Source organism: Canis lupus, chromosome 3 (genome assembly GCF_048164855.1).
Source record: "Canis lupus baileyi chromosome 3, mCanLup2.hap1, whole genome shotgun sequence".
Taxonomy (NCBI): Eukaryota; Metazoa; Chordata; class Mammalia; order Carnivora; family Canidae; genus Canis; species Canis lupus.
The window spans coordinates 72,814,354-72,840,935 of NC_132840.1; the positions used below are offsets into that span (position 1 = coordinate 72,814,354).

The window sequence follows — 26,582 nt, forward strand, 5'->3', positions numbered from 1 at the left end:
TTCTTCCCTTCCACTCTTTCTTCTCTGGGTTTTTCTCAAATGTGTTGCTGTGTTGACACTCATCATGACTATCTCAACATGAGGTTTTCAGAAAACTGTGGCTGAAACAATCAGCAGAATTCGGAATCCCAGCAGCTAAGATCTCCCAGCTTCCTTTTACCCCCTTCCCTTTAAGGGACTGGATAAGCAGTTCATCCTAGAGCACTGGTAGGTCACTTTCTTGGAACACTGCCAGTAAGACAGACATATTTAACCATTGTTTCAAATATAGCATTGTCAGGAGACTTTGCTTAGATGAGAAGAATGGAATAGGGAACCTGAATATGAGGTTAGTAAATCCATTAACAGAATAGCTTGGATGTCTGCCTATTAGAGATTATTTTCAAAAACTGACAGGTTAGTCCTGTCCCCGGCTATTTTACCAGACAGGGTTAAGTCTCTCAGCAGCAGGGATGATTCCTTCTTTATTATTTTGTTTTGTTCATTTTCATTTTCCAAGAGGTAGAAATTGAATTTACGTCTAAAGTCTTAGTAAAGGAAAATCCTGAATAAGATTTGAGAGTAGTTGGGTATTTGGAGATGGGAGCGGATCTCAGCCTAAACGGATCATGAGAAGGGGAAGGCCACCATAGGTATCCAACACAAAGCAGCTTCACACCATTTTTAGGTGATTGTTAATGTTCCCTGTAAAAAGAACAGGTTCTCCTGCTCTGAAGATTCATTTGGGGGTAAGAGCTGATGAAATAGCCCATCTGGACCCCATGGTGAGAGCCCTTCTGACTTAGTATACATTCATTCCTCAGACCTAGTGAACTCAGTGGCTCGCTCTCCCCTCCTTCCCTCCATCTTTCCAGATAAACCTGAGATGTGTCTTTCTTCCTTTCCAGTGTATCAAATTCTGGGCCCAGACCAACACAAATGACACTTGTCCCTTTTGTCCAACTCTTAAATGACGGACCTGACTGGGGAGGAAGAAGAGGAGAAGCTGATGTGAACAGGAAGCGCGGGTTCAAGATTTCTAAAACTCTATATTTATACAGTGACCTATACTCATGCTATGTACATTTTTATTATATAGGTAATGTGTGTATAGAAAGTCTGTATCCAAATGTTCGTAAATGAAAGTATGTATATTATGCAGAAATGGTCTCTCCCCCTCACCTTGCAATTCCTTTGGGGGATGCAGATTGTAGGTAAGATGATGTTGCGTTTGCCCTTGAAATTATGATATTCTTACCTAGGGCTGTTTTCAAGTACAATATAAAAACCATCTAGGAAGCTGCTGTTGCTCTAAGGCCATCCTGCTTTGATTTGGCTCAGCCTCTAGTTCATTTTCTTAAGGCTCCTGTGTGCAGATTTGAACCCTGGTGCTCACCTGCTGTCCAGCCAGATGCCTTGCTTATTGAAAGCCTATGGAAGCCTCAGTGTTGTTCTAGCCATTTGACTCTAAATGGATGAAATGAGACTGATTGAGGAAAAAAAAAATGTAACCCTAATAGTTGGAATTTTCATTGAATATTTTACTGTGTTAACGCTCATTATTTGCACATAGACATTAGGTTTACAGAATATTCTGTTTTACATCAGCAAAATTCACAGTCCAAGAATAACAATATGACTGGGTCCCATTTTCCCCAGGCCCCCTGCAAACTTCTGTCCATCTGACTTTCTGGATAGTCCTCTCTTTAGAAACTAGCACAGCCCACAGATCTTTCCTGGGCCAGGCCATCCCTTGCTGCCACTGACTTGGCTTCCGATTAAGCTCTGACAGACCAACCTCATGAAGGCCTTACCTCTTCCCCTTCACTTCTAGTCTCCTGGTCAGCTAGTCTCCCTCCCTACTGAAGGTTAAGGCAGTTGGTTCACAACCAAGTTGTTTGGTGACCTTGGGTGAGCTCCAGGCAGGCACTGGGGTGAGGAGATGTCTGTGCAAAATTAATTGCAGAGTGATCTTGGGATGCCGGATTTTAACTTTGAAGCAAGAAAATGATGGGGGGGGGGCGGGGCTTGTTTCTGTCCTGGGAAAAATGAAGGCCAAAGTGAAAGGAAGGGAGGTTGAACTTCAAATTTAGAAGTCATTTGTTCTATAGATAGCTATCTAGAATGAGAACGTCTTCCCACTTCTGCTTATTGAGCATTCTGGTTTTTAGGTTTATACTTGTGAAAGCTGTGAATCTATGGGAGCTTTGAATCTTTTCCTATCTTTTTATCTTTACTCCTATAGGAAATGGCTTCAGCTTCCTTCTCTTTTGGAATTAAACAAGGAAAAACGAAATGTTAATTAAAAAAATTAGTTTCAGGAGAAGGACATCATTCTATTACCAACTGCTGAATTTTGCCCATTCTGGGACCTGGAAATGCTTACTAGCATTAGCAGTACTGTTCCCTTTCAGATCCAATTAAGTTCTCTGCTCTGTTTTTGTTCTTTTCCCTCTTTGTCCTTCCTCCTTGCCTATCACCCTCTTAGATGTAGTCCATCCCTTCTCTTGCCTTCCTTACTTGCCCAGGTTTGTTGACTAGCATCATTTTCAGGAGCTGGACTTCCCAGGAGCTCCTTGGCATCTGGAAGGGTGATTGAAATGGCCTGAGTTCTCCCCTCTGTAGAGGTCAGGTGACCCACTTTCTTTGGTTAATGAAATACTAATGTCTCCAGTTTGGTAGCTATCATGAATGGAAATGTGGCAAAATGGAAGATCAGCTCCTTTGTTCTTTTCATTCAGGGGAATCAGTTTTTCTCTTGTAACCAAAAGATTTTCTCTCTCATCAGCTTGGCAGTAGCCTTTAGACAACCAGCAATTTTTTTCAGTATCCCCTCAATATATAGAAATTAGGAATGGATATAAAGGCTGATTTCTTTCTTTTCCACACATCTTTGAAGCCAAAGGAGAATAGAGAGAAGAAAGGAAGAAGTGGGAGGGGGGCTTAATGGGTTCCTAGTAAAAGCCCCCTTGAAAGCCAACTAAAGCAAGAGGACAGATGTTTTGGGGAGCAGTGGGTGGGAGTGGGAGTTGGGGCCTCACTGTTGCTCTTTTCTCTGTCTTGTTCAGGAATAGTCAGAAAGCAACATTTAAGTTTTGGCCACCCTTGTTCTCCCTCTTCCCTCTGCCTCTGGCCTGCAGGGGTAGAAGCCATGCAGACCGACAGGAAAGGCCTCTGATGCAGTGAGTAGAGATGGGACAGTCACTTTTCAGGAGTTGACTTTAAAAATAGAGATATATAATACGTATTTTTACAAGCAAGAAGCTGTTGTCAAGATTTTTTTTTTACACTTAGAGTTAATAGTTTCGGGGTAGAAAGGAAGTAACTGCAAAAAGAAAAATAAGTACAAGTTAAAAAAAGAAAAAGGGACAGTGGGACTTTCTAATGAAGGGGTTGAGTTTTATGCCCTGGAAAGAGCTGGGAAAAAGCCAGTTTTCCCAAACGTGGATAGAAATTATAAAGCAGATTGTGGCGTTTTCATTACATGGTAGCAATTCTGGAAGTTTATTTACACAGTAAGTTCTGAGCTGAAAACGGAGTCTCCAGTCTTCTGACAGTCTTTGTGGTTGGGGGTGTTCCCAGTCAGCCAGAGCAGCACCAAGTGCAAGGGGAATGAAGAGAACCCAGATAAAGAACTGTGATTCAATATTCTTATTTTATTGGTTTATGGCTTGTGGGCAGCTGGCCAAGGCCAGGATCTCCAGAGGCCCTCCTCGTCTCTTCCCTTCCCTTCCCTCATCAGGTATTTCCACACTCGGCAGGTCCCATACCTGGAAGCAGTGTGGTGATAAGATAGTGATAGGACCTGGTGGGTCTACTAGGAGAATCAGGTCTTCCACTAACACTGGTATCAGAGTTGATTGTGTTAGAACTGATAGGGAGGAAACAAACCTGGTCCCTACTACCTAGCCCAAGAACCAGCCTGGGTACCAAATACTATTGGGAGTGGGGAGGAGAGAGCAGGATAGGGGAGAAGGATGGCCTCCCCTGAGGGACTCTGGTGGTGAAGGAAGTACGGAAGCCCTGAGGCTGCCAGCCTTGCTCCAGCAGCCTTGTTACTGAAGGCAACTGATGTTAGAGCCAGAAAGCCCTGCATTTCTGACACTGGGTATAATACTAGTGCCACTGTGGGGTGCCTCAGCCAGGTTAATGGAGGGGACGTTAGAGAGGGTGAGGAGGCGATGACACTGCTCTGTATCGCAAGGAGATCTTACTACTACTTAGAGCTGAACAGGAAGAAATCCAGGCAGAGGCACAAGGCATCAACCGATACCTGTTGAGTGAATCTTGAGGATTCTGCCTTTAAGGGTCAAGTAAGGGAGGGGGGTCTCCTGTCTAGCCCTCCTAGCACCTCAGCTGCAGCGCTCCAGAGGAATAGGGTTTGGGGGGCAGGGGTGGACATGGAAGCAGGAAGACCAAGCCCGGCCCTGCGATCTTTGCTGTATTCCAGTTGCTTTTTCATAGGGCACCTGGGGCTGGGGTGGGGGTGGGAAATGTCAATGTTACCTTATCATTTGTGGAGTAAAGGGTTCAGGTAGAGACAAGTGGAATCATTAAGGTAGAAAGTCATTTGTTAGATGGAACTTCTTAGTGAGCACGTTTCATTTAAGAGAGTTAAAAAGAGCTTTTGGCTAGGTAAGCCCTCCTTCCCAACTCACTTTTGGTCAGGCTACAACCACAGAAAAGAAAACATCGGGAAGCAACACCCATCTTACAAGATGTGCTTCTATCTTGGAGATGCAGTCTGAAACTGGGACTGGCAAGTGGTCATGGTTCTGCCTTTTCTAGCTCTGATCCCAGCTGTTCCCTGTCTTTGCACTCCCTCTCCTCTCCTTTTCCAACCGCCCCCGTTTGTACAAATATTCAGTCTCATTATTTTTTGTTTAATTCAAGAGGCAATCTTTGTACCAATGTTAGGCTTGTTTATACAGCCCCTATCACTAAAGCAAATAGCAAACTGTGCATCTGCTCCTACTGACTTTGGCCAGCAGGGAAACAACATTGGCCCTTTCTCTGCCAGGGTACCGCAGAGAGACGCACACTGGGGTGACTTGGCTGTGGTGCCACTATTTCTGGAACTAAGAAAAGAAGAATAGAATGGTTGGATTCTCCAACCCAAAGGGATGGTGGGCAAAGGTTCAAGGCTGAAGTGTCAAGCAGCAGAATTTCCCAACTCAGGCTTGAGGTGACCAAGAATATTCCTGCCACCAGAATGCTTCTTTCTTCCCTCTCCTGGTTCCTACAGGTGCCATTCCTGTCACCCACCTTGCCAGCTTTCCCTTCTCTTTTGTCAAGGCAGAGGCATTTGGTGGGCAGGCGAGGGTCTTGAGGTGCTCTGGCCATCAGTGCCATCAGTATCTCCTACTTGTAACCAAAGTGAACCACCAAAGGTGGTCCAGGGGAATCTGTCTTCTGCCCATGGGCCTCCTCACTTCAGCAGGGAGATGTCATCGGCAAAGTCATCATGTTGATGGCGCAGGCAGCGGAGGCAGCGCCACTGGCACACCATGAGGCAGAGCGGCAGCATGAAGAGGGCGCAAATGGCAGCCATGACGTAGGCTATGGTCATGAGGGTTGACTCATCTGTCTGTGGAATGTTGTAGCCACAGTCTTCCATGTCCAGGGTGATAAACGGGCCTTCCACTGCTGCCGTCCTGAACTCATCGTGCACTGGAGAAAGGGCAAACGAGATTGGGCAGCTCTCATCGTCACCAGTTTGGGTCACGCAACAAAAAGAACTTCCTGATAGGCCTTGCAATTAGCCAAGCATCTCTTTCCTTGAAGAGATTTAGGAGCAGGCCAGAAAAGCCTTGCTAGGTAGAAGCATGTCTCTCCTCCCAGCAACAACCCTTTCCTGTATAACCATGTGGTTATGGAATGATACCTAAAGGTCAGTCTTCTGAGTTGACCAAAAAAGCCCCGTGGATACCCAATACACTCACGTGCTTCTGCCAATACTACTTGGAAGACCCCGCCACCCTCATGTAGTAGCTGACAGGGTCACTGCAGGCTCAGCCTGCTGCCTGTGGATCTAGAGCTTCCCAAGCAGCCGAGGCAGCTCTTGCTGCTCTGGGTCTCCAGCAGAGGTTACCCACTCACACAGGTCTCAGCATGCCTGGCAACATGGGCACAGCATGAGCATGGACACTAGCTTCTACACAATGTGTTGATTCTGCCTCAAGGCAACTCTGACTACCTCCCAGCCTGCCAGGGGCCCAGGTGTCCTAACTGCTGGGCAGTGAGAACACGGATAGACTGAACCCACACCCTCCTCCCTGGCTCTCTTACCATGACAAGCACTGACGGCAAAGCCAATTCGTTTTCGGGCCCGGTCAAAGACAACGTAGAAGCCCTCCATGATAACAGCTCCCATTACGGTGCCCGTGGATGACTGTGAAATGGCGAATTTGTAGCAGTCGTCTTGGGATGTGGCCACGTCTTCCACTGGCCGCAGGTATTGCTGAGGACAAGCAGAGAAGGAAATGTCCTCATTGCTCCAGCTCTCACCTCACTTCTGCCTTCTAGGTATCTATGCGCTCAGGCCCCTCTTCCTTTGCCATCCCTGAGGCCTGCAGGGATGCCTTTTGCTATGGGACACTCCTTTCTTGTCTTCCACACTGTGGGAAGCCACGTCTGGGCCCTGTCTCCCCATGCACACTGTGTTGTCTTCCTGGGATCCCACCGACTCTGGCTCGAGACATACCTGAGGAAGGATGGTAATGCGGAAGGACTGATTGGTGACCTCGCCCATCAGGTAGAGGGAGATGACCGGGAAAATGTTCCAAGGGGTGGTGCCTGCCTGCCAGCACACCAGCTGCTCCCCCAGCCAGAACCCATCCGGGAACTTCTCCGTCTGTGTGAGCAACAAAGGGTAACAGTGAGGAAACCGCCTCTCCACCGTCTCACTTCTCCTGCCTCAGGTAACACTTCCTGGGCCCTTTTTGCTTTTCCGTGGAATATCCAAACTGGGGAAGGGCACACGGAAACCCAAGAATTAGGGAAAGAGAGCTGGAGAGTGAGACCAAAACTCTGCACCAGGGGAATTGTGTGATGAGCAAGCCAAGGCTCATCAAAGAGACTCGCTCTGAAGACATTTAAGTAGAAGGATCTAAGGGTAGATAAGTTGGGTCTCATTGAGGGCTGTGACCTTCACAGACTTCCTCTGACACTGTATCATTCTTACACTCCTGCCCCGAGTCCCACTGACCGAAGAGGCTGCCTTGATGGATTTGACAGCAGCTTCAAACACTTTCTTGGGCAAACGAAGGTTGGTGGTGCCACTGTCCACAATGCTCTTGTCATAGTTGTACTAGGACGGAGAATGGAGAAGACAGAGAAGAGTCAAAAGCCTTTTTTGATGCCAGGCTCTGGCTGGAATCAGAAGGGTGGATCTGACTGCTTGGGGTGGCATCCTGGCTTGGCACTTCTCTTAGGAGTTTACCCTTGGGCAAGTTGTTCAGCCTCTGTGCCTCAGTTTCCTCATCTTTAAAATGAGGATAATACTAGCACCTACCTCAAAAAGTTATAAGGATTAAATGAATACATGTGAAGTGCTTAGAATGGTGCCCGGCACGTAGGAAGCATTCAGTAAATGCTAACTCTTAGTATCTTCGCTTGGGCAGTCATTCTCCAAATCTTGAACATAAAATACCTTGTATAGTGCTTTTAACTTTTCATAGTACTTTTATATCTATTCTCATGTAACATACATTAAGAATCCAGGTGAGGAAGACCCAGATGGTTGAGCTGCCATTTATTGGGTACTGCTGTGTGCCAGGCACTAGAAGAACTATTTATTTTCGCTGTCTTCACCACAATCTCTGGAAAAGCTGTTTTTCCCTCTGTTTTGCAGATGAGGAAACTGAAACACAACCTAGTAACTTGCCTGAGGGTACATAGCTAGTAAATGGCAGAGCTAGAAATCATGGTCTCTCCAAGTCCCAAGCTGGACTCTTCCGTTACACCATAGCACACTGCCTCGCATATGACTTGCCCAAGGCCATCAAGCAAGGCAGTGACTAGAGTCCAGACATGCTTTTTTTCCCTTACTAGACCATAAGCCACAAGGTCCTTGTGTACATGCCCTGCCTGTCCCTAGCCCCCAAACTTCAGGTCCCGCTATGTTACCTTTAAGCTCCTGATTGTTCTAGGTTCAGCTCCCAACCCTTTCTGCAGGTCCTGCTCCTCTGGCCTCGTCCTCCCAACCTCATAACTCAGGGTCTCGCCTCATGCTATGTTGCCTCCCCCTTACCTCTCCCTGGTCCCCCTTGGTGTCATTACCTCCTTGCAGTCCATTTTCAGGTCCTGCCCGTTGATCTCCACCCTTACAATGATCACCTCGTAGTACCACTCCCGCCGGATGGGTGTGTACCAGAGGCTGCCCGTGTACAGTGAGTGGTCGATACCCCCGATGATCTAGGGACAAAAGGAGGCAGGTACCAGTATCCCAGCACAGTGGGACAGCAAGTCACCCAGAGAGCAAGCAATGGGATCAGAGATTTCTGGGTTGGTGGCAAGGCCCTTTACAGGCCACCTTTCTCATCTTCCTGCTTCTAATCATATCCTGTCCCAGAGTGATTTGTAGTTTCTTAAATGTCTTAAGAATATGTCAGGGGAAGACTTTACAGGATTTTAAATTATTTGTTTCAGAGTCTCACAGCCCTCAATCTAAAGTTATTTAAACTAAACTGGCACAATAAATGTTAAATGAATGATTATTTGCTTCTATTACAAGTTTCATTTTCTCTGCGTGTTGGAGATGGAGAACCATTCACCAGTTGTCCTAATTAATTAATAAATAGACTTTTAAACTCCTTACATCTCTGCCTTCTGCTCATCAAACTGAATCATCTTAACTTGAAAGGTCTTATTTTCATTTCCTTTAAAGTTCCCTAATCTCATCCTTTCCAAGTTTACCATAGGTACCTGGAATCCTTTCTGGAATAATGCAAGAAAAGGATGGAAAAAAGAAAAGTGCAAGTGGGGAGCCTAAAGAGGTTTCTCTTGATTCTAAGTAGTGCAGCCCAAGACTGTAGTGTAGCCTTGGAGGGGAGGCAGATGGTACCCATCCCTCTGTCCAGTATTAGAACCTCCCCACTCCTAGGACCTACTCACCATGCTCCCTCCAACCGAGGCCAGCACTTCTGACTGGTTGAGGGGGAAGCCAGCGCCACAGAGCTGCAGGGAGAAGAGGTTGGGAACGTGGGTCTGCTTTACCAGGGAGTCAAAGAATGGCTCCAGGGAGTCATCGGGCTGTAGCAGAAAGAGACAAGGAGTGAATCCTCACAGAGGGCTCCAGTGGAAAGAGGCCAGCTTCCTGCCTAACTGGAAGGCAAAAGCAAAACCTTGGGCGATGTTTTTGGGAAAGACTTAAAGTACTGAGATTTGGCAGAGAGAGGGTTAGCAAGAGACATTGGCAGTGCAAACAGGAAAGATCTGCAGAATCTTCGATCCCCCGTATACTTAACCTGTTTGGGGTTTGGGGGTGGTGAGTGGGCTCCCTTATTCCTAAGATCTAGGTAGAAACCAGAGCCTAATCCTGTATCTTTCACAGCGTCCCTCACTATAGTCCTGCCCTCTGCAGGGATGAGAGACTGCCATGCTACCCCCGTTAACAAATCCTTTAAGCTGCTCTATTTCCCTCCCTTAGTCCATTCCCTTTCTCTCCAAGCCTGTCTCTCAGGAACACGCAGTATGCATTGTGCAGACACACGGTCCAGGGCCAGGCCTTGCCCCTCTTACCCTTGCAATCTCAGCATAGGCCAGACCCAGGATGCCCTCCCAGTTGGAGCCATTGATGAAGAACTTGTCTGATTCGGTGATGGCAGCGATGTTGGCACGCACAGTGACGTTGGGGCCATGGGGGATGCTCACCAGGTCGGTGCCCAGCTCCCCCTCCCACTTGCCCTGGGTGTAGGGCACATACACGCCCTTTCGGAGGTCCCGGTATGTACTGGACCTGTGAAGAGGAGGCAGAGGTCTGTGGAGGCGTGACCGCAAGAACTGGCAGGGGAACCCTAGCATCTAACCTACTTCCAATGCCTCACCTTATCTCAGGGGCATCCCACATAAGATGCTTCTAGGCTGCTCAGCAGAACATCCCAGATCAATCACCCAGAATAGAATGTAAAGTAACCTTGCAAACAGCTGAGGGGAGCTGTTGCTGGGGCTCCCTCTCCTGTCTCCACAGCTTCTATCCCTTGATCTTGAGCTCAGGGCCTGAGGGGAACAAGCCTAGGCTTTGTGTATTGTGCCCACTGCCACCGAGGGACAGCTAGTGGGCATCTCTTCCTCCCCCCGGCTCCGTCAGGCTTCCAGAGAAAAGGAGCCTTTGACTCTCGCTGCCTTGGGACCCGGTGGTACCATCTGAGTGGTAGAGAAAGTGCCAGGCGGGGTAAATGTGGAACCTCGACAGCAAGTTCTTCCAAAGAAAGAACTGGCACAGCATCTCAGCACAGCAGGTAAGTATCACACACCACTTGTATGGAACATGCCCATCAGCACATGACACCTTTGCCTGTGTCTCATTGCACCACTAACCAGGCCTATTTGTGTGTGTGCCAGGGAGGGGGCAGTGATGGGATGGGGACGGGGGCGGGGGGGTTGGGGGGCGGGGGGGGGAGCTGGAACAAATCCCTTTCACGGGTCCTCACCACACCCCACTCCCTGCCTGCTCTCTTCAGATAGGGACGACAGAAGATGGTGGCAGGTGGCTTTGGCATCTGCCTAGAAGTCCAAGAATGCCATTGAAGCCTCTATTCACAGCTTTCCACACACAGACACCTCACACATTAGATGTTTTTTATGCTAAGGAGGCTCCCACATCATCTTTCTCTGCCTCTTACCTTTTAAAAACCCACTTCAACCCTGCCTTCTACCAGTTTGCTAAATCCCGCTGCTGAAACTCTGGGTGGTACGGGGAGACATTTTAGCTTTTGGTCCCTGGTATGGTCCAGGCAGTGGGGCGTATGGAAGGCTCTTCCTCTACTCCCTTGAACTGTGAAATGCCACCAGGAGCAGCCCCTGGGTGAGAGCACAGCAAAGGCAGGGTCACACAGTCTGCTCCACCTAGACTTCACTGGTCTCACCAGAAACCTGAGAGCCACTGTGTGGGGGAGAGGATTGGGATGCTGTCTCCATGCCTTGCAATTCATTAGGATTGCTCTGGGAGCTTTGGGGCTCCTCTCTTCCTTTCCCTCTCCAAGGAAGCTGCCCTGTCTCAGTACTCAAGAACTCCCTGGTGGCCCCTCAGCCTACCCTTTCCCATAATCTACCTCCTCAAATCCCCCCTCTCTACTTTTCTGTCTTGGAAAGGATCCGAGAAGCTAGTCTTTCTCCCCGAAGCCCTCCCTTGACTCTTCTGGGCCCTGGATCCTTGGGAAGAGTTCTTCCCTCTAGCTCTGCCCAGGACTCACAGCTGCCTCTGGTAGTAGCGATGCAGGAAAGGGTGGGGGGCAGCCCCCACTGCAAAGTTACTGCTGCCTGTGTCCACCAGGATGTTGAGCTGTCAGAGAAAGGGAAGAAAAAGATGTTATCGACACGAGGCTCTGGGCCCACTACCTTTATTGTTCTTCACGCCACCGGCAACACAGTCTCCCCTTGGAATGTCCAGGGTGAAGCTTCTAGGGTGCAGGACTGGACAGCCTGGCACCTGCTATGACCATGACCACAGACAGAATGTAGCGTCCTAGGACATCCTCAGCATGGTGTTGTGTCTGCTCCTGTCTTCTCTGGAATCCTAGCATTTTCTGTGCCGTCAGAGCCACATTATCTGTGTGTGTGTGTTGTTTTCATTCCTCTTTCTCTCTACCATCAGACTGCCCTTAACTCACTTCAGGTACCTGTCCAATTCTGTCTGCAGAGCTTGCCCTTTCCCTCCTTCTCTGGTCCTCCTTGGAAGCATATCACCCAGCGGGCAGCTGGGCTCGCATCCTCGTCCAGCTCAGAAATGCTATTCTAGGAGCTGGCACTGGCGAGGGACGCTGCGGGGACCAGGATGGCGTGTTGGCGCCCACACGTTTCTGACCCTGCCTGCCAGAATGTTGCTCCCCACGAAAGGCTCCCCTTCGGTCTCAGAGGTGACCTGGGCCTATGAGTTCTACTGTCAGAATAGTTGGGAGCCAGGAGCCCACTCTGATGTCGCAGTGAAAACCCATCTTGTCAGGGCCTGGGTTTGGGCTAAATGAGTACGGACAGGTGTCATCCCCATGTTCCTTGCTGTGCAGCTCCTTCTAGCATTTCTTCTTTCTTGACCCTCCTTTCTCCTTTGATGGCCTGATCCCCCTCCCTCAGTCCAGAGCCACTTTTTGAATGCCAGTAGTATCCTCACAGGCAAGAAGAGGAAATGCCCGTGTCCTCAGAAGCTCCGTACCCTCATTCAACCCCCTCTTGCTGACTTGTCGTGCCCATCAGCTCAGATGCTCCCCTGTGTCCTCTGTCCTCCATGCAGTGAAGTCAGCTGACTTCAGTTTTGGTGCAGGCTCTGACCTTGTCACCTTGGGCAAGTCACTGTGCTCCCCTGGGCTTCAGTTTCCTCCTCCCTGCCAGATCCTCCGCTCCTTCCTGCTCTCAGTGGTCCATGTGGCTCTGCGGACTGCACCTCCTCCTGGCCTCCTCCTGGGTCCCCCCCCAAGACAATACCTCTTCACGAGAGCCCCAGCCCTCTGACCCTGCCCCCCCTCCTTCCCAGCACCCCCTCTCAGCCTGGTGCCCATCACCCTCCCTGCCCTTCCCCTACCTCTCCCCTGGCCCTCTCCAGGGTCTCTGAGCAGCCACTAGCTCCAGATTCTGTGCTTTCACAATCAATAGAGCTGGAGGCACAGCAGTTCAGGTTTCAACCAGGTTAATGATTAAAAAGGCTTCTCCCCACCTCCTCCCCACCCCCCTCCCCCACGTGCCAGGGACTCTGCTCCCAGCACTGGGGTTGGCCTCATTCTTACAGGGGTCCGTACTATCACTGGACCCCAAAGAGGGTCCCCAGAGCTATGCGACGGAGGGATCCCTGAGATGTGTGCCTCGCTGGCTTCACGGAAACATGACCACCTTTTGCTCTGGTGCAGGGCTTTGTTGCCGAGGTCCCAGCTGGTCCAGGCCTCCCCACTGTTTTCCCCTCCTGCAAACACTCCTTCCCTAGCAGGTGGCCCAGCCTCTCCCCAGCCAGCTGGGGAAGGCCTCCCCCTTCCACCTCTAAGCAGATCATGCCCAGGGCCTCATGACCCCCACCCCAGAGTACCCTCCCAACCCGGAATTCAGGCCTGTCTGCCTGCCACCCCCTCTACCCACCACAAAAAAATGGGAAACCAAATAAACAGCTGAGATTCCCTCCTGAGCAAATGGCCAACTGTCTTGTTTGCTCTTCGCAAAGTGCTCCTGGCTCCTGGGAGAAGGGATTCCTGGTCCATCCTTCCAACATTTCTTACTCAAGTTCCAGGCAGGTTTTCTCCCCTTCCTGCTCCCCGTGGAGGCCTGTCAGAGGGCGGGGGCTGTAAGCGGCTGGGCCACCACCCATCACGACACAGGGCAGGTAAGGGCAGCCTGGAAGAGGCGAGTCTGGTGGTGAAACAGCCAAACCTCCTTAGGGAGGGAGCCTGGCCTCTTACAGCTCCGAACAAAGGCTGTCAGATGGGACCTCGTCATTGTCATCTCCGCAGCCAGTCCTTGCTGCCCATTGGCCCATCCTTTCCCTCAGATGGCCCTCCCCAGCCTGGGTGGGTACCCAACCCTGGGAACCACCCCTGGCCCTCAGGTAGATCCACCACCATTCGGACTGCTCCCCACCCTGATCTGGGTTCTTCCTATTGGCATTTTACAAATACTCGTGTGTCTCCATTAAAAAAAAAAAAAAAAACCTTCTTTAATCTCACCTCCACCTCCAGTTCCTTCACAACCAAAGTTCTCAGCCAAGCTGTCTTCGTTTCTTCACTTCTTCACCTCCCACTCATTCCTCCACCCATTCCCACCCAGTTCTCTGCTGCCCCTCCCTCCACAATACAACAGCCCTTACTACAGCTACCCCAGACTCCATGTCACCAAATAACAAGACATTTTTCAGATCAGCTCTCCTCTGACTGTGAGGACTCCTTCCTCCTAGAGACGCCTTTCCCTGCCTCCCCCCATCCCATGGTTGTCCTCCCACATCTCTGGCCAGATCTTTTCTGGCCTGGCTGCAGGCCTCTTCCTCGCAGACACTGCTCTCCCTCATCACCTCCCCTGCGGCCGCAGCTCCAAATATCACCCCTGTCACCCAGCACTCCTAGCCCAAAGCCCCAAGCCCTTTCCTCTCCTTGGAGCTCCAGAAGCACAGAGCAAACTTCCTCTCAGATACCTCAAATCCAGGATGTCCAAAGCTGACCTTCCATGGCCCCGCCCAAGTGCCTTTTCCCCCATGCCCTGCATCAGTGGATGGCGTCACCATCCATCTGTGCTGTAAGTCAGCAACCGGGGGACTTCCTAACACCTTCCTCTTCTTCACCTCTCTACCCGACGCATCAAGCCCTGTCCAATTAACCTTCTCAGAAGTCTCTTTAATTTACTCATCTCATACCATCTCCCTTGCCACCCCTGGGCCACGTTCACAATATCTTCTCAACTGGCAATATCACAATAGCTCAACACAATATCACAATAGCTTCTCAACTGGCCTTGGCATGTCTGTCCACCCTTGACCACTCCAACCTCTCTCTGCACTGTGGCCATGGTGGTCTTTTCAAATTTGACCATGTTGTCCTCCTGTGTCAATTGTTTTCCTTTGCTATTAAAATAAAAATTTAGGGATGCCTGGTGGCTCAGTGGTTGAGCGTCTGCCTTTGGCTCAGGTCATGATCCCAGGGTCCTGCATCAGGCTCCCCAAAGGGAGTCTGTTTCTCCCTCTACCTAGGTCTCTGCCTTTCTTTGTGTGTCTCTCATGAATAAATAAATAAAATCTTAAAAATAAAATAAAAAATGTAAAGCCTTACCATTTTCTCCAGGGCCCTTCACTGTCCGGCCTTGCCAGCACACCCAGCCTAGTTTGTCCTGTACGCCACAGCCCCCTACCCGCCGGCTATACAGGCCTCTTCACAGGTCCTCAGACCAGCTGTGGTCCAACCCCCAGAGGACAGCGCCTTAGGCCATTTGCTCTGCCCAGACATCTTCCTTTCCGCGGGCAAGTCTGTCTACTTATCTCCCATCATCCTGCAGTCCAAGCTCAGAAGGGACTACTTCCTAAGGGGGAAAGACCAGGCATTTTCTCTTATTAAAATGCTTCCATAGAACGTGTCACTCTATAACTTCACATTGAATCTCACCTCCTTTGTATCTAATTTCTTAAAAATCTCCATTGTATCCCTAATGGGTATCACAGTGCCTGGCAATTAGTATCACTCAAATTAACGGTTAAAGGAAAGAAAAGGGGAAAGAGCTACTCTATCCTGTTGGTTGGGTGAAGGAGAGATCCCTCAGTGGCTCCCCAGCCGTGGGTGTTTTTAGGTGTGGCTCTAGCTCAGACCTGCCTTCCCCTCACCAGGCATTCTGGTCTTCAGGTAGATTGGGGTCCTGGAGCCACCTCCTTCTCCATCCCTTGGAGTCTCAGGAGTCTCTGTTAGCTATTGTATTTAGATACCCAAGAGATCACAACCTGGGGTCGGGGCTAGGTCACAGCCAATCACTTAATAAACAAATGTGCTTCTGGGGTCCTCTGAGGGAAGGTGGCTTTGTGGGAAGTGCTAACAAGCCCCACAGGGAAAGGCACACCTGTCCATTTCACTCTGCAGGCTCTCTGGGAGTTTTCAGCAACAGATCTTGGGTGATGAGATAGATGTGGAAACGGTGAGTTCTGGGTATGCTCTTTGTTCCCCAAGTCTCACATGTCTTGGCTCCAGCTCTCACTAGCAGACAGGTATAGCTCAGATTATTCTGAATGAAAAGAGCCTTCAGGAGTCATCTGTCCACTAACCTAGGGAGATTCTGAAAGATCAACTCTTAAATATCTCTAGTTACTGAGATTCCAACCTTTCTTGGTAGCCTATCCCAGGGCCCTAGGAGAGGGGCTTTAACTAATTCTTCCTGTCAAAGAGGAAGTCTCTTTCCTTCTGTGTGGGCCTCCCAATTAATGGCGGAAGAGCTCTTATACTCTTATCTAGCAAGCCTTTTAGCTGAAGCTGAGATATGGAAGGCTCTCTTCCATTTTACAGAGAAAGAAACTGACATCTGGAATGAGTGGGCAACTTGATCCATTTTCCACAATAAGCCACACAGCTGGACAAGAATCCACTGGCTCTGACCAACACCACATCTAGCCTTTCATTTCCTTGACCTTCCCATCTCTCACTTGGAGAGGAAGTATTATATGGTAGATTGCTACTCTAAGGAATCACACTCCCCTGTATCCAGGCCCCTGTGTGATCCCCTCTGAGATCAACTCTAGGCTCGGTCATGTGACTGCTCTGGCCAAAGGGACACCAGCAAAGGAGGAAAGCAAAGGCTTGATGAGAGCCTGTGCACTGGGGATTCCTCTTGGAATGCTGCCCTGAGACTGTATGTGAAGAAGCTCCATCTGCCTCCTTGAGGATGAAAGACTTCATGGAGAAAGAGGTCAAGCAGCCCCAGCTTTGTCTCACTCCCCCCGGTGACCCACCAGCTGAATGCAGCCCTATGAGTGAGCCCAGGTAAGACCTGGGGGAGGGCCACAGCGAATGCACAGAATCCTGAAAAACAGAATGGCTCTTGTTCCCAGCCACTAAGTTTCAGAGTAGTTTGTTACACAGCATCAGATAACAGATATGCTATCTGAATTAAATCCTGAAATCCTTGTCCTTGGGGGTGTCTCACCAAACATAGGTCAACTCCAGTGAACATTTCTCATCCCTTTCCCTCCGACCCCACCATGCTTCTCATGCTTCTCAAAAGCACGATGATCTCTGTACCTCTGCATATGCTGTTGTCTATGCCTGGAATATTCTCTCCCTGTTTTGTCTAACCTCTACTCATCTTTCAAGTCACAGGATAAATATCCTTTCTCCCAAAGGTCTTGCCTTGATGCCCCCAGCCAAGATAAGGATCCTTCTCCTGCAAGTCAGTAACACCTGTGCTTCTTTGTATATCACTTATCAAATGATCACTTTGTTCATTCATGTACTGTCTGCCCCTGACACTATGAGATCCACAAGGGTAAGGAGCACGTTTGTGCCATCATCATCTTATTCTTCCCTAGCCCTCAGCAGGGGCTCCATTATGATCTCCCCACGCCCCCCAACACCGCCGCATTCATAGTAATTGCCTTATTACCTGTAGTTCCCTGCGACCCCACAGAATCTCACTACTCATTCTTAGCCCCAAAGGTCTCACATGGTTGGTTTCAGTCTGGGGCTGTGTATGGTGACGATGATAACTGATGCCCACCACAGCCATGCCATTGACTGGATTATGCACCTAGGTTCTTAGAACCATGCTACTCTTGGTAATAATTTGGGACTTCTTCCTTGGTCTCAGAACCTTGAGGCAGCTTCATCTGCTTTCCTAAGTAGATATTTGCAGAACTGAGCTTGCCCAAGGCCAAGAGAAAGAAGCAAAGAAAGACAAAAGGAGCCTAAGGTCAGCAGCTGGGAGTGGCTGGGAGCTAACAGAGTACACAGCTCCTGCCTCCTACTGTTCCAGGGATTGGGTCCTGCACCTTGACCAAATTGGCTGACCCACTGGAAATCCCTTCCCTAGACGTATCTCTGCCTTCCACTTCTCTCTCCAGGCTAAAGCTGACAATCAATACCTGGAAACATGCAGGCTCTCTGGTGCCACTTACCCTACTTTGGACTGTGGGTTTTTTGTTTTTGTTTTTGTTTTTTTTTAAGGAATTGTAAGGCAGCGGGGTCACCCCCAACCTTATCTGATGCACCTTTCTCCCTTTGTTTTTTTAAAAGATTTTATTTATTTATTCATGAGAGACACACAGAGAGAGGCAAGGACATAGGCAGAGGGAGAAGCAGGTTCCCTGCAGGGAGCCCTATGTGGGACTGGATCCCAGAACCCCAGGATCATGACCTGAACCGAAGGCACTCAACCACTGAGCCACCCAGGCATGCTGTACCTTCCTCTCTTTAGACAGGATGCTCCATGTTCCTCAGCATCTAACCCAGCTCAACTAAAATTTATCAAGGCTTCCTATTCAAATGAGATGATAGATACAAATGGTCAAAAAATGTCTATGTCTGTTCATAAAGAATGGATCTAAGACAATGGTTTTTCAAACTTTTTTTTAAAGCAGCAGAACTCTTTATCAGCCTTATGCAGGATTCCAACATACCCAAGGAAAAAAACAAACAAGAGTTGTTCTTTAGGAGGGAAACATTTTACTTCCTCGGTCTCTGTCCCCTCCTCGTGGTGGCTCTTGGGGCTGCTCTGCAGCATCCACAGGACTCCCCCACCCCCTGAGAACTCCCAGTCTGTGAGGTCTCACAGCAGCCATCAGCTACCTGTTTTCATTGGCAGACAAGAAGTCCTTCCTACTGTCTAACTGTGTCCTACCCACAGGTTGCAGTGGCTTTCATCTTCTCTTGGCCTGTCCTCAGTTGAAAAGATAGCCGATCTCCGGCAGAGGCCCAGTTTCCTCCAGGGCACCCAGGTCATGCTCCATGCAGGCTTGTTTGAGCCACTGGGAGATGCCATCACCTCATTTCTTGTGCTATTTGGCAGACTCTATAGGCACTAGAAGCCTCGAGAGGCCAGTGCAGCCTGGACACAGGGTGGGTACAGCGGGCAGCTGGGGGACTAGTCACAGGTTGGTAGCAGTCCAGGAGACCTGCTGAAAGAGGACAGGCTGTGGTGGCAGAGGCAGGGAGCTTGGCCAGTTTGCTCTGTACCTTTGTCAGAGTCTTTGGGAAAAAAGACCAGGGTGGGGTACCTGGGGGGCTCAATTGGTTGAGTGTCTACCTTCAGCTCAGGTCATGATCCCAAGGTCCTGGGATTGAGCCCTGCATGGGACTCCCTGCTTGGCAGGGAACCTGTTTCTCCCTCTCCCTCTGCTCCTTCCCCTGCTCATGTTCACTCACTCACTCACTCTCTCTCAAATAAATAAATAAAATCTTAAAAAAAAAAAAAAAAAAAAAAAAAAGACCAAGGAGTCCTGGCTCCCCTTCAGCCCCTAAGACTATTGATTCATCATTCCCCTCGGAGCACCTCCTCCCTCTTGGCAACCACTGGCTATTGCACCTGAGGATGTGGCAGGAGAGCATCAGTGAATGCTTCCCAGGCCTTAGGGCCCATCCTGCCAGGGGCAGCTCAGGGCAGCTCAAGGACGGGGAAATAGTCTGGCTCCTGCCCAAAACTCCACTGGCCAGGCCCTCAGGAGAGATGTTCCGGGAAGGGAAGTTTGTTGTCAGGTATGGGAGTTTCCCTGACAGTTCTTTTTCTGGATTTTCAACCAAGAAGGGTTCCTGACCTTCTACCTTAGTGGGAGGTCTCAGTCTTCCCCGACCCCGCCACCCTTGACGCTGAACTCTTTCTTTCCTGACCTGTGGAAGCAGAGGAGAAGTGTGTGAAATGACAGCATGACACTTCTAGCAAAGCCCCCTGTGCAACCTGGAGCCAGCTGTGGTCTCAGGGACTGGGTGGGCAACTTAGAAGTGAGATCTTATCCAATCTTGCTTTGTCTAATTTGGATGGTGGCTCTTTGAGGTCAATGGTTTCCAACCTTTTTAGTACCAAAAGAGAGGAAGGAAAGGAAGGAAAGGAAGGAAAGGAAGGAAAGGAAGGAAGGAAGGAAGGAAGGAAGGAAGGAAGGATCTTGAATTCCACTATATGAAGACAATAAAAGCTGATTTGGGGGCAGGGAGAAGGGCGAGGGCTTGGTGATGGGAGGTGTGAAAGGTCCCAAGTCTTGCCTCTTACCTTTCTTCTAACCTCCTTTATCCTTGAGGTCCCTTTATAGAATCCCACAAATCAGTGTGAAAACCATTTGCGGATGGTAGGGTGGAAAACCACTTGGCCCTTCTTGGTTTCTGAGACCCTGAATCCTCATAGTTTTCTATTTCTCTGATCATTTTCTCTTGCTCCCTTGAGCCTCAGTCTACGTTCAATATTATTTCCTTAATCATTGCCCCCTCCCCCTGTTTTTCCTCCATTCTCTCAAAGAACAAGCCCATTTGCTAAAGTGGCTTCCAAACCACCTCTCTGCAGGTGACTACCTGTCTAGTCCTAACTTCTCTCCTGGTTTCCAGATCCCCATGCCCAGCTGGTTGCTGCATCCATCAATAAGAATGGTCCACTGGCACCTCAAAGGCAACTGAATCTCCCAGACTGGAGAACACTGGAAAGAACCCAGTATTTGGACTTAAAATCCAAGACCTGAATTTGAATCCTGGCTCTGTTTTCCTTAGGTGAGTCTCTTTGGGCAAAGCACTTAATTCTCTCTGAGGCTTGGTTTCCTCACCCCTCAAATGGACATGCTAGTATTTATCCCTTGCAATTAAAGCAGAATCCTAAGCACAGAATTTTGATGACCTATATTGTGCTTTAAAAGTCTGCTCCTTTAGTGTTCCAATACAACAGAGATGTTGTAGAGGAGGGGAACCTCTTCTCTTCCCTCTCCCTCCCCAGGAGCAGAGAACACCTGGTTGAATTGACATGTGAATGCTGGATCTCTGAGGACCTCTCCTCTCTGTCTTCACTGCCACCAGCGTCTTTCAAGCCCTTGTATCCTCACTGAGGTCCTAGCCTCGGGCTCCAGACTATCCAGCTACATTCCACCCTGGAACCAGAACTACACTAGACCCTTCCCCTTCTTAACACTCACAGGGACTCTCACCTGCCTGCAGAATGCAACCCAACCTCCTCCATTCCACCTCACAGCATCCTTGCCACAACTCCCAGCTTCTCGGCCCAGCTCATGTCTCTCTTCATGAAGTGTTTCTCCCCCCACTCTCCAAATAGCAAAGCTTTCTCATCTTTCTAGGCCATACTCAAATGCTACCTTTTCCAGCAAGCCTATCCTAACACCCTGTCAGTAGTAACTGCTTCTTTTTTTGCACTTCTAAGACTTACTGTTCTTCTCTTTGTACCAAATGCTTTTGGTCTCGTATGATATTTAGCTGTTTCTATGTCTATGTCTCACACCAAACTGTGAGCTCTCCAGGCCCTGGGACGATGACATGATTTTCCTCTTCTGTACAGAGTAGGTGCTCAACAAGCATTTGCTGAACTGCATTGACTAACAACCAGATTTCAATCCTAACAATCAGTATCCTGGGTTTGGAGACTGATGCTCATCCCATTATAATGAGGTGATATCCTTTCATTTAAGTGGAAAAGGATGAAAGTGCTTCTTCCTCCAAGAGTTCCAATACTGCACTTAGAATTGCCCATTGAGAGTTCTATTTAGATGTCTTACATTTTATTTATCTACTCACTCAACATTTTTTAGGTGCGTGTTCTGAATCTGGTGCTATCAGAGATATTAAAGAGAAATAAGACACTGCCAAAAAAAATCTTTTTAAAAGACATTGTCCTCAAGAGCTTCATGTTCTGGGAAGGAAACGAATATAAAAACAGTTATAATATGTCCTTTAATACTACTTAGGTGTAGTAAGGGACACATGAGCAGGTGTCATGGGAGAATGAGAAGGAATGCTCATGATAAACCCTCTCTTCTCCCCTAAGACACATGGGCAGGTGGCCGGCAGAGTAGAAAGATCCAGGTGACAAAGCATCTCAGCTTACAGGCCTGTCTCCTGGCCAACTGTTTAAACTTTCACTCCCCACTTCTTTTGCTAGAAGTCACGAGTGATAAGACCATTTGTGTATATTGCAGGAATTACTGTAAAGAGGAAAATTAGGTAGAATATATTTGAAAACTTTCCATAAGCTGCAACCATAAATACAAGTATTTATTTGTATACTATTACCGATAAACCAATGCCTCTTGCCAGCTTTCCTGGTCCTGCAAATGGTCTTATTACCCTGCAGTTCACCCCAGATCAAGATCGTGCAATCATCTCTGATGCTTCTTCCTCAGTCTTCACACCAGTGTCACCGAGTCCTGTCTGGTTGCCTCGTGACGTTCCTGACTCCTGGTCTTCCCTTTCCTCTTAGCACAGCCATACGCTGTCCTCGTCATAGTGCCTCACACCTGGACTGTGGTGACAGAGACTGCTGCCGCTGCACCTCTCACTTCCATTCTTCCTAAAATTCACGTTTCTTCCTAAAAGATTGCTTTCTCTATGACATTCCCTTGTACAAATAAATTCAAGCTTCCCCCTATATCTGCCGACCAAAGTCTAAAACTTAAAGCTTCATATTTAAGGCTTTTGGCAATTTGGCTCTATCCTATTTACCCAAACCTGTAGCATTAACTGGACTGAGTTTCTCACTGTCTCCTAAACAAACACACATGACTCATTCTCTCATTTGTTGTGGCTTTTTCTGGTCCCAGGGACCCAGGTTAAGGAAGCAGCGGACATTCGAGTTAAGTGCAATGATGGTTTAGTGGGACAGGTGCCATTTCCCTGCTGGGAACGGCCTCCCCTCTCCTAGCCAGCCTTCAAGACCATGCTCACAGCACACCTACCCCAGGAAGCCTTCCCTGATTTTACCTCCCAGAACACTTATAGTACTCACTCTTTGTACTACTGCAGATCAGTGCTTCTCAAACTTGAGCCATGACCCCTGAAATTCTAACTTAGTAGGTCTGGGATGGGACCAGAGAAGTTATGTTTTAATAGGCTCTGGTGGCAAGGGTCTGGGGGCCTGCCTTCAAGCACTGCTCTGGATTACCTTGTACTGGCACTCACACTTTCATGCTCTACACTCCTTATGGGCAAAAAACCTCTATCTCCTGTCTCTTTGTGGACAGCTCTCAAACCCCGCACCTAGTCACCTGGCATATAAAAAGTGCTCCCCAAGTTTTACTCCTATTTGTTGAGAGCACTCTGCCAACCTCGTTCTCACCTGGTGCTCACGACAGCCCCACCAGGCAAGAAGGGGCCTCCTTCTCGAGACTGCTGGGGAGAGAATCAAAGTCACTACAGAGTATAGACTGGCTGGCGTTGGTTCCGGTTCACAGTCAAAAGGGTGACCCAGAGTCATTCTAATTGTGGGCTCCCTGGCAGTGGTTCCTTGGGCCAGTGTTGAACTATAGGCCCACTTTCCCTTTCTAGGAAGGAAGGGGAGGGGGCTGACATTTGTTGGGCAACTACTCTCTGCCAATTTCCGGGCCGGGGAATGTGCATACTATCTCAGGTGTCCAGAGAAGGGCAGTACCTGTTCCCCTAGTTCTATATGTATCAAACGTGGTGGCCCAGAGCATCAAGCTCTCATGCTTCATTGCATAGCACTGAAGAGGCAGACAGGGCCGGAGAAACTGGCAGAGACTGACCTCACATTTACTAGAGGTCAATTGTGTGTCGGGGTGATTTCCCCTACACAGTCCCATTGAAACCTCACAAGAACCTTGCAAAGGAGATCTGATTTCACCCAGTTTAAAGACAAGGCAATAGGCTCAGAGTGGTTGCCTAATTTGCCCCCAGGACACACAACTAAGAAAAGGAAAAGCTGTGAGTTGCAGAGTTGGAATTCCTGGTCTCTCTGCTGGCTCCACAGCCCCTTTGTGTGTCCATGCCCCAGGGTGTAAGTCGGGCTTGCTCAGCTTATCAGTAGCAGACACACACCACAGGGGAGAAGGTTGGAGGTCTCCATGTCCCCCGGCTATCTGATAATACCCAGCACCAACCCCCCACCCCACCCCCACCCCCACGCTGCAAGGGGCCTATCCTCACACTGATTTGAGACTTTCTGGGAGGATGTTATGGTATACAGGAACGAGAAAGGGTAAGTAGGGCAGACCAGAGCCTTGGATCAGCTGGGAGGTGGGAGGTAGGTCTGGGTGCCAGGGCCCTAGGAAGATCTGCTTCTGTAAGGTAACTGGGGGCTGGAGATTGGTGTTTCTCCCAAATCCGGTGTTAAGAGCTGTCTGAGAAGTTCAGAGAAGTGTGGCTCTTCCCTCTACTTGTAAACACACTCCCACCTTCACGGACCCTCCCAAGGACAGGCCTCCCGGACACAGATCCCACAGATCTGAGGGCAGGGTGGGGGGGGGGTGGCTCACAGAAAAGTGCAGGCTCCGATTCAAGGTGACACACAAGCACATACAGAACCACCCCACCACCCGTGCCCAGGCCCACCCACAGAGTGGCAGATGTGCACGGAGGGCAGTTACAGCACCCCCCCCTCACAGGAGCACAGGGGTGCTACCTCCACCAGCCACCTTGGAGGTACCGCGGAGGACAGGCAGGATGAAGAGGGCTGGCAGTGTTTCCTCCACCGCTGCCAGGCTCCCTTCCCTCAGCGCCTATCGCCTCCTGGCTCTTAGAAGGAGTCTCATTCATTCTTAGAAGGGGGCTCTGGCTCCTGGGCTGAGGCTAGTCCTTTCCCCAGGCTCAATTTAGTCCCCTCTGGCTGGTGCTCTGGGGCCCCGGGAGGAGGAGGGGCTGGAGTGCAGAATGCTGGGGGGGGGGGGGGGAGGAGGGGGAGGCGAGGGGAGGCGCTGGGGGAGCCCGAGTCTGCCCCGGGCTTCAGGGCTGGACTGGAGGTCAGGAGGAGCTGGGAAGCCCCGCTTTGCAGTCCCTGTGGCAGCCCAGACAGTGGGAGAAGGAGGCTGATCCAACTCGTGCCAGGATTCCTGGGTTCTCAAAATGCTGGGAACGATGGTCAGAAGCCCAGGTTCCCGGAACACCGGAGGAGGGGAGAGGGTTGGGTGACCAAGATCCACAGTGCTGGGGTTGGGAGACTCAGGCTTGGCAGGGCTGACACCTGTTCACCGGGCCCCTATTGCTTGGACCCTTCCCCAGGCAGGGCTCCCGCACTGGAGGGTTTCTTGCCCCAAATCCTTATGGAAGGGGTGTGTGGGTGAGGTTGGGGGTGGGCTGAGGGCAGTCAGATGAGGGAGGTGGGGAAGCCCCTGCGTGCAAGGCAAGGGGGAAACGGGAACTTTGGGGCTGCCAACCTGGTCCCAGAGGAAACACCTGGGCGCCGGTCCCTCCTGCCCGCGCCAACCAGCCCATTTCAGCAGGGGGCCAGCATGCTGCACCCCCCTCCTCCCCACTCCCCCCTGCTTGTGCAGGAAGGAGGGTCGGGCTGGCCCGGCCACCTTACCGTCTGCGGGGGGCTGCCCACGGTCATCTCCACGTAGTAGCCCTGACCGGACTTGCCTCTCAGGTTGTCCACCATCTCCACAAAGCTGCCCCTCCGGCCCGGCTCGTCGGGCTCCTCGACGGTCTCCCGCGGCAGCCGCAGCCCCAGGGGGGGCGCCCCCAGCCCGCTGCGCAGGGGCAGCCGGATGCCGGGCGGGGTGCAGCGGGCGGGCAGCACTCCGGAGCCCATCCACAGCAGGAGCCAGGGCAGTGCTCGGGCCATGGCGCGCCTGGCCTTGGGGCCCTCGGGGCTCCCTCCGGGACCACGGCCGGCCCTGTCGCTGCCCCCGACTCTGGACGCTCAGGAGCGCGAGCTGCGAGGCATCGGGGCTCCGGAGCCCGCAGGCCCCTCGCCGGCCGCCCCGGCGCAGGCGGTGGGGGTCGGGCGGGAGAAGCCGCAGAGCGACGCGGAGGCGGGCGGCGGAGGAGACGGCCCCGACGCCGCTACATCTGGCCAGCGGCGCCCAGCCTCAGCGCCGGTCCGGGAGCGCACGGCGCGGGCCCCCCGGGCGGCGGGGAGCGGCGGGCATGGCGCGTCGGCGGCCGCGGGCTTCTCGGCGCCCCGCGGGCCGGGCGGCGGGGCCAGGCGCAGGGGCCCGGGCGCCCCCGGCTGCGCGTGCTGGCCAGGCCCGGCTCCCGGCCCCCGCTCCCGCTCCCGCTCCCGCCCCCGCCCCCGCCTGCTCCGGCTCCCGCTCCCGCCCCCGCCCCCGCCCCCGCTCCCGCTCCCGCTCCGGCTCGCGGCTCGCAGGCAGGCCGGGGAGGCGGAAAGGCTTGTGGCGGCGGCTGTCAAAGCCAAAGGGTTTTCGCTCCTCCCTGGGATCGCTGGGAAGTGTAGTCTTCCCACGGCCGGCAGCCCAGCTTCCGGGGCTGGCGAGGGGTCTGGGATGCCCTCTGCCGAGGCGGAGTCCGCCCTGCAGGACCCTGGCCGCCCGGGGGGGGGGGGGGGGCCGGCCGCGCGGGACGGCGCGGGTCCGTCAGGCTGCACTTACGGAGCGCCTACTGTATGCCGGGCAGTCTTCCCGGCGCGGGGGCCACGCACGGGAGCAGAATGCATGCACGTGCGCCCTACGGGGCCGTGTGGCCTCACCGAGTGGGGACTTAGGGGGCCATCTGGGGGATCTGGAACGACTCAGGGGAGGAGGAGGTATTTAATTTGAGCTGTAAGGAATGGGCGGGATTTCCGCCGGGCAGAGAGTGGGGGAGCGAGAGTACGGGGAGTAGAAGGGTAGTGTAGGCAGCTTACTGCGGAAGGGAGGTGCAAAGGGGCGAGCCCAGGGGCCCTTTGTCTCCACTGGAGCCTGCCTGCCATCTGTGGGCAGGTGAGAGCCGGTGGGGTCTTCCCTCACCTGAATCTTTTCATGCCTTTGATTCTCTACTTGTCCTCACCTCCACCCCGGATGCTGTGCATCCCCAAGATCCTCATTTCTGGGCTGCCAGTCAGACTTAGGGTAA

The 26,582-nt window shown here is 51.1% G+C and overlaps 2 protein-coding genes and 1 long non-coding RNA gene across 6 annotated transcripts in view; 2 read left to right on the forward strand and 1 right to left on the reverse strand.

Annotated features, from left to right (window-relative positions):
- RNF214 (ring finger protein 214) overlaps positions 1 to 8,696 on the forward strand; it is a 53,609-nt gene extending 44,913 nt beyond the window's left edge. For all 3 annotated transcript variants that reach the window (XM_072822170.1, XM_072822172.1, XM_072822171.1), the window contains exon 15: positions 888 to 8,696. In XM_072822170.1, coding sequence (XP_072678271.1) covers positions 888 to 953 — 66 coding nt within the window. In that variant the 3' untranslated portion in view covers positions 954 to 8,696. The remainder of the gene's footprint in view (positions 1 to 887) is intronic.
- On the reverse strand, positions 1,500 to 25,440 carry BACE1 (beta-secretase 1). Of its 2 annotated transcripts, XM_072822174.1 has the most exons (9): positions 25,093 to 25,440; positions 11,394 to 11,482; positions 9,721 to 9,937; positions 9,094 to 9,231; positions 8,260 to 8,394; positions 7,187 to 7,288; positions 6,683 to 6,832; positions 6,268 to 6,439; positions 1,500 to 5,649 (listed from the first exon to the last, which is right to left on the reverse strand). In XM_072822174.1, exons 1-9 carry the CDS (start codon positions 25,351 to 25,353, stop codon positions 5,408 to 5,410), a joined length of 1,506 nt encoding a protein of 501 aa, XP_072678275.1. In that variant the 5' UTR covers positions 25,354 to 25,440; the 3' UTR covers positions 1,500 to 5,407. The 2 variants fall into 2 exon arrangements, with proteins under 2 accessions (XP_072678275.1, XP_072678276.1); XM_072822175.1 differs by lacking the exons at positions 11,394 to 11,482; positions 25,093 to 25,440 and adding an exon at positions 10,026 to 10,063.
- LOC140631039 (uncharacterized) lies at positions 12,724 to 22,393 on the forward strand. Its single transcript, XR_012028725.1, has 3 exons — positions 12,724 to 16,622; positions 20,166 to 20,324; positions 22,036 to 22,393. It is a non-coding gene; the product is annotated as an uncharacterized lncRNA (long non-coding RNA).
- Positions 25,441 to 26,582: the final 1,142 nt, after the last annotated feature.